The sequence below is a fragment of the Cydia splendana genome, unplaced genomic scaffold, assembly GCF_910591565.1.
Source record: "Cydia splendana unplaced genomic scaffold, ilCydSple1.2 scaffold_47_ctg1, whole genome shotgun sequence".
Taxonomy (NCBI): domain Eukaryota; kingdom Metazoa; phylum Arthropoda; class Insecta; order Lepidoptera; family Tortricidae; genus Cydia; species Cydia splendana.
Window position 1 is genome coordinate 118,375 of NW_026946890.1, and position 7,539 is coordinate 125,913.

Here is a 7,539-nt window from a genome sequence, read left to right on the forward strand (position 1 = left end):
TGTATTTGTATATATATTATATGTCTATATGTCTTCGGTTACCGTGATTATTAAAACTAGTTATATTATATATATATATATATATATGTGTCTGAGTACCCACAACACAAGCCTTCTTGAGCTTATTGTGGGACTTAGTCAATCTGTGTAAGAATGTCCTATAATATTTATTTATTTAGTTTATTTAATGTAAACATTTTGAATGAGTAAGTAATTACTCATTACATTTAGTATAGGTTTGTTATTTAGTTTTGTGTTAAGTGATCAGATCATTTAGGCATTTCAACATTTATTTTCGCAAAAAAAATAGGCCATCCTGATTCATACTCAGGGTAAATAGGGACGACTAAGGTACATTGCAATTTGGGACAAGTGAATCAGGGTTGTCATGTAAGGTACTTTAAAATGATTAGGTAAATATTTTAAGTTAAACACGAACAAAACTATAACTATAATTAAAAATAAACTTTTACTTTTACTTGTAGGTAATCATACTAATATAAATGTAGAAGTAGGTTCTCTAAGTAGGTTTACAAAAAATGTAGGACAAAAGTCGTAATAATAAAACCAACTAATATAGGTAATTATACAAATATACAGAATGTTCGTTTAATAACCTGCATTATTTTACGATAAATCATTAAGTAAATTTCTCTTGAGGAATAAAACACATTAAAATAATATCAATACCTTTTAATGCACAGCTCACATAAATGAAGACACAATAAGACAGAAACAATAAGACTACTGTGTCACGCCAAACTCCGTTAACTCGAGTTACATGAGTTACGGATAACCAGTCTAAATCGTCTTAAAAACCATTAAATATAAATATAAATGTAATTATCACGAAACTCAACTTTTAAAGTTACATGAGATACGCGTGACACGGCAGAAGAGTACTTATAAGAAAAACCGATTTCTTCGAGAAGACGAATGTTTGGAATATTTAATGTTTGGTATGGTACTCTTCGAAACAGTTCTCTAAGCAAAGCGATACGTCGCATTGCTTACAAATATATTTCGTTCGAGATTGATGGCACCACGCACATATTTTATATTTGGACACGCCCTGACCGATGAAATGATTACCCTGAAGGATGGGTCGGCTTTGTTCACCTGGATACTGAATTATTACCTTCGGTTTCACCAGCAGGGTGTTGTGTATCTGAGGTGTTCTATACGCCTTAATCATCTCTTCTGCCAAACGTTGCCTGAACGCACGACTTGTTATGGTAGGGTGCTGGGTTTTAAATATGACGTAAGAGTTGTGTATCGTCACATTTAAAAGACGCCTGAACACCTTTTTGTACCACGCCTGGTTACGTGCTCTTTCAATGGGATGAGCGGAAAGGAGCTGGTCTTTTTTATCGACGCCCCCCATAGCGAGATTATAGTCACACACGACTTCCGGTTTGTATTTATACTTGCCGTACTTTTCCTTTCCACTCACATTACCTCCGTGAAAAGTTGAGATCATGGATACAATATTAGTATCTCGCCACAGCATTATACTAAGGTCTCGGCTGAAAGTTTGTACTACCTCTCCAACTCGCATTTCAGTCTTAGCCATGCCCTTGATTGCTTCGGGGACAAATTCGCGGTTAACTCGAAGTGTCCCGAAACAATCGGTTTTTTGGGATTTGAGGTACCGCGCTAATAATGGAGAATTATAAAAATTGTCCATTATTAGTGTATAGCCCTTACCAAGCAATGGCTTAGCTAAGTTCTGCACAATTTGTGCAGTGGCGTTTTGTGGTGGTGGTGGCAACGAAGATGCAGAAGCTGTCATCTGTTGGGTGTCCGTCGTCCGTCTGTCGTTATTTGTTGTGTTTTCTATGTCAGTTAGGTCAATTATGTCGTCTGTAATGTCCGTCTGTTCGTTGTCCGTCATATCTGGTCCCGCTTTCACTTCTTTTCCGGCATAGATGAAAAAGCTCCATAAGTAGCCGGTATCGGACTCGCATAGCTCATAACTTTTTATCCCTGTTTTTGCGGCCTTTGTGGCAATTTTTTGTGCAAATGATAGCCGACCGTGCCACTTAAGCAGCGATTCGTCTATGGCTATGCTCTGTCTCGGAATGTATAGACTGCTAAATCTTTTATTCAAGACATCCGAGACAGGCCATATTTTGAACAGCTTTCGTTGAGAGTCAGTAAGTCCTGTCAGGTCAGTTTCATTGTCCGTAAAATGTAGAAGTCGCTTTATAAGTACAAACCGTCCAAACGTCATCAGTAATTTAAAATACTTCAAGGTGAGGTAGCCGTTTTCCCTCCAATAGTCATACTCAACGTTTAGCGGAGCTAAACCTTGTAGTATGAGCATTGCGAGAAAAACGACCACTTCTGCCCTATCAGTATTTTTCCATTTTAATAATCTGGAATTTTCCTTGGTCACCTTGTCTACTAGTATATTCGAATGTTTGTTTGTCTGTGTCACTATAAGGTCAAGTAAGTCATTGTCAAAAAAATTTTTAAATACTGTCAGTGGCGTCGTGTCTTGGTCCATGTCAAAAGTCGGTCCCGGTGTAGCCGTGAAGGCTTCTCGTTGTCCACTGAATATCTTCGGGTCACATTCCCACTCAAAAGTGAAGTGGTCAATCGGTAGCATCTGTTGTATAGTCCGATCAGCTTCTGCATCTTCGTTGTTAAGCCATTGCTGAGCTTCCTGCGATATGTTTTGAGGCAAAACCGCTGCTTCCAAATTTATATCTATTCTTGCTGCTGTTTGCTGATCGCTCTCTTCGTCATTTTCATCTAAGTCGCTTTCATCTTCTAATTCTTTACACCAGTTGTCAAATATTTCCTCAGCCTTCTTTGTACCGTAATCTGGAATAAAAGGAACCACTTAATTATGCTCGAAACCTTAGACTACCATTCAACGTTGAATAATAATCCCTACTTATATTGTAATCCTATCTAATATTATAAATACGAAATTAACTCTGTCTGTTACGTCTTCAGGCTTAAACCGATTTAGTTGTTTTTTTTTGTGAAAAAAGACATAATTTGAGAATGTTTAATAGTTCAGGGAAGGGCATTGGATAGTTTTTATCAATTATCATTACATTCATTACTATCTCACGCAGACGAAGTCACGGGCCGAAACTAGTATGAAGTAACTGATAAACGATAAAATGTGTACGTATACTTACCTAAACCAGTTATCACTTTTTTGGATGCGGGTGGAGCTTTTGTAATAACTTTTTTGCATACCGGTGTGGCTGTGACCGATTTAGAGATTTGACTGAGACCTGTAATAAAAACCGAAATTAAATAAAAGGATTAATTTAACCCACCCAGTTCCTTTGATATAAATACTAACCATTATTTGTTTCTTCGTTATTTGAATATGGAAGCGACTGTGCTGAAGTTGGCCGTGATGAAGTTTGGCTACTTGGAATTTTATGTAGAGCCTTAGTTCCTAAAAAAGCAAGTTAGTTAGAAGTAATATTTTGTAACTGGCTTTTTATCATCAACGACTACTCCATTTTACTAGTAGTAAGAAGAAACTCCTGGTAACAAGAAAAGTGCTTGAGTTTTTTTTAATCCCTAATGATCTGTTTAAAAGAGGTTATTGCCTTAACTGGATCACCACTCTTTGAAACAATCTGCATTGAGTAAATGCAAAATATACTTACTGAGATTGCCTGTCTTCCAGTCTACGTGCAGTGGCGAATGTCCCGGGACTTCGACAATACTGTCAAAACTGACGGTGCTAGAAAAAAAATGCTTTTATATATTTTTCAGTTTCATTGGAAGATATATTCATAAAAAAATAATAAATAATTATACAAAATGAAAATTCACCTCGAGGGAGTCCCGAAGTCATATGCCGGTTCATGCGGTGGAGTTTTTTCATTTAGCTCAGCGGCTACAAGATCTGGCTCATCTCTGTAAATAAAATGTATATAAATCATCACACACTTTATATTTATAACTAAAAATACAAGGAATTATGTAAGAATAACTTCTAATTTACATTGAAAACTCCAGTAAGTTATAATAATAATAATAATTCAGCCTATCCCACTCCCAGTGCTGGGCACAGGCCTCCTCTCGAGCACGAGAGGGGTTGGGCTACAGTCCCCACGCTGGCCCAATGCGGGTTGAGACTTCACATACACCTTTGAATTTCTTCGCGGATGTATACAGGTTACTTCACGATGTTTTCCGTCGCCGAAAAGCTAGTGGTAAATATCAGATGAGATTTGAAAGTCGAACGTCAGATCCACTCGGCCACCACCGCTCAGTGAGTCGAAGACATTGTTAAAATGCATATATGGAAAGGGCTTACTCATTTCGTAAAAGTCAGATACCGTCAACCGGGAATTAATAGGGACACAACACAACTTACAATATGACTGATACTTACATTATCTTAAAAAATACCCACAATTGTATTATTCGATTGAAAATAACAGTAGATTTGGTATGATACAATTTGTGTGAGTAGTTAAATATTAGGAAATTGTCGTGTAAATCAAATTTTAAGTTTTGTCCCTATTCACCCCGGCTGACGCTATTGTTCAAATTTAACGACATGAGTTACATATGTATTTAAAAAAAATTGTATTTTAAAACATTTAAAACTATTCAATAACTTCTCTGCGTATTGGTAACCTTACATTATTTCCCACGGCATAAATTTTCGAGCAGGAGGGGTAAGGGGAGTGCCATTACTTAAACGGCAGCCTGCCCGTATTGGCGACTCCTTCCTGAAACACAAATACTATTTTAGAATATTCAGTGTTAACAGTCACACGAATTAAAATACGATAAATAACTATGTATTTACCGTATCTGTTTTCGAGGCGGAGCATCGGGCAACAGAAACCGCTCCAAGTGTTTCGCCCTTTTTTTGCTGACATAGAGGTTCCGCTCTTCGGGTAGCAGAGTTCGAATTTTTTTTCTTGTGGCTGCGACATTCTTCAACACCAAAGCTTTTTCTTCTTCGTAAGTTCTACGAAAGAAACAGTTAATACTTTATTTTTACTTTTTTACATGAGAAGTGAATAGAAGTACAATCGTAACCTGGTACTGGGTCCCGCTACTGGTGGTGGAGGAGGCGGTGACGGTGGGAGAGGAAGCGGTAACGGTGGCGGAGAGGGTGCCTGAGAGGCTCCTTTACCTCCTCGCCCGCGTCCTCGGCCGCGTCCTCGTCCACGTCCACGCCCACGTCCTCGTCCTCTATTTCTACAATGCAGTCCAAAAAACCTTAAGCGAGTGAAAGTGCATCATGCGATGACTGCCGGTTAAGTACATGAATTAACACATTACAAAAGAAAATCCCATGCGCTACACTTATATCCAGTGATCGGAGTTTTGGTTGCCACTCGGGGAAAAGGACCTCAATTGCATTTTGTTTACTGTCATATATATTTTATAAATATATCACCGACACTTAAATGGAGTTCTTTTCTAACAGTTTCAAAGGTATCGCAAGCTTAAATGTGTATGCATGTTACCATTTTAACTTTAAGTATATACCGCGGAGTGGCATCCAAAACCCCGATCACTGCTTATATCCTTAGGATTATTTGCTGAAGTTAAGTAATAACATAACCACAAAACACCGTAAAATAAGTAAATAAATATATATATAGCAATTCTTGATAGATATATAAATATATATCAAGAATTGCTCGTTTAAAGGTATAATATTTGCATTTGTTAACGTAAATCATTGCCAAAAACCACAGTTAGTATTAGTAGGCACAAAAAAAACTGATAATGTGCTGACGTGCTAAAAACTTTCGCTAAATAGCAAAGAAATAAAATATTAGTAAATAGAAATTATAAGTAAGTAGTAACAAACATCCCAAAACGCGTATGCAACGCGTCTAGTGTACCACATGCCTTACGATGTGCAGAAATGCTTTAAGCAACCACAGTTGCTGTGTTTGTACTTACAATTTTCCGTCACATGGTTTGTTCGCTAATCCTGGATAATACACAGTGATTTAATGCATTTTATTGTTTATTAATGTAATTTAATAATCGAACTATTTAATGACTATAGGTTGCTCAAGATATATTTGGTAATCATAGAAATCTAGGGCATTAAAATAGGAAACACGCCAACAATCTACAGAGTTATTGGTTTGAAGTGAGATTTAATGGTCATCAATATTAAGTAGGTCTAAAATATAGTTTTAATCTAATAGACCAATAAACGCGGAGTAATTTAATATATAATACTAACAGAAATATGTAAATTTGAATACTTACGGCATTTTAAAACACGCAGCAACTTTTAACACACGCACTTTCCCGAACAACTTGCAAAGTAACATAGATAAAAAATACTGTGGTTATGTCTATGTGGTTGAAACATTTTTTTAAATATTGTCACGTTGGTATTCTGTGTTTTAATAAATGTTTACACCATATCTGTGCAGCCCTTCACAGATAAGAAATAAAAAACCGCATACACTCCGTTCGCAACTCGAGTTGCGACGATCATTTTAGAGGTGCGCAATGTTGAAACCCTAGTTGCTGGAATCATGTGAGTGGTTATACTACTCTTAACATTCGCAGCATGAAATGAATGAATGATGCTTTTATTGGAAACACACATACACAACAACATTAAAACATGCTTAAGTCCATGGTATAATAATATACTCCGCCTGGTACTCCATTCCGAGATTCGCGTATGACCTAACTGACACGCGCCTACGTCATCATGCTGTTTACAGGTTCTCAAACTTTGAAATGTGGGAGAATTTTAACCAACGGTGAAAATTATTTTAACGGCATTAATTTTAAGTTATTTATGTAGAAACATAGTAAAATAAAACAAATCTAATGTATTAAATTAAACTTTATTTATCTATACAAGACAAACGTTTAAAAAACTAATTCACAGTTACACATTAATTACCAAGCTTACGACGTGAAAAGTTTGGAAAACACTGCGACTGCTGACACTGAGCGAGAAGGAAATAACAATTAACACGCGTTCGACAAGGATGACGGTCAGGGCATGAAGTTATCTCATAGACCTGTATAATTATTTCAGTGAGTTATCTAGATCCGAATTGTCAAATGTCCACAGCGCTATCCTGTGTTGCCAGTAGTATAAACAGAATTACCCGAAAGTCTGAAATTTCTTTCGTGAATCGGAAGATATTGCTAACGAGTAATTAAAAATGACGTGTTATTGTAAAATTTAAGCTAAAATACATATAAATGAAAATTATAAAATTATAAAGAAATATTTTAACTTATTAACCATAGGTATAATGTACCCATGTAACATGTTATGTTGAAATAAAGTGGCAATGTTATTGTGACGTAATCGCGTGTCACTCTGGGAATGGAAGACCATGTTTTATTAGACCATGCTTAAGTCTAGGTAAATTTGAAGTTACAGTGTTGCGAGAGGTTCCAAAAAGGATAACACTCAGCATGTGTCGCAGCACATGAGTAGTGTTACGACGCACGGTGGGCTGAAAATCGGCCTCCATAGAAATAGAAACCGAAGTCTTAAATTTGAACTTTTTTTTATTGGAATAGCTTTTGTTAGGTTTTATT

The 7,539-nt window shown here is 36.5% G+C and overlaps 1 protein-coding gene across 1 annotated transcript; it reads right to left on the minus strand.

The window, feature by feature from the left end:
* Positions 1–753: 753 nt before the first annotated feature.
* On the minus strand, positions 754–3,617 carry LOC134805657 (piggyBac transposable element-derived protein 4-like). Its single transcript, XM_063778921.1, has 3 exons — positions 3,596–3,617; positions 3,156–3,254; positions 754–2,829 (listed from the first exon to the last, which is right to left on the minus strand). Exons 1-3 carry the CDS (start codon positions 3,615–3,617, stop codon positions 950–952), a joined length of 2,001 nt encoding a protein of 666 aa, XP_063634991.1. The 3' UTR covers positions 754–949.
* Between the last annotated feature and the right edge of the window lie 3,922 nt (positions 3,618–7,539).

Coding starts and splice junctions, on each gene's coding strand:
- LOC134805657 (XM_063778921.1), bottom strand. CDS start 3,617: ATGCAGATTGTTTCAAAGAGTG. Junction 3,255..3,595: donor GCAGATTGTTTCAAAGAGTG/GTGATCCAGTTA, acceptor TTTTTATTACAG/GTCTCAGTCAAATCTCTAAA. Junction 2,830..3,155: donor AAAAGTGATAACTGGTTTAG/GTAAGTATACGT, acceptor CTTTTATTCCAG/ATTACGGTACAAAGAAGGCT.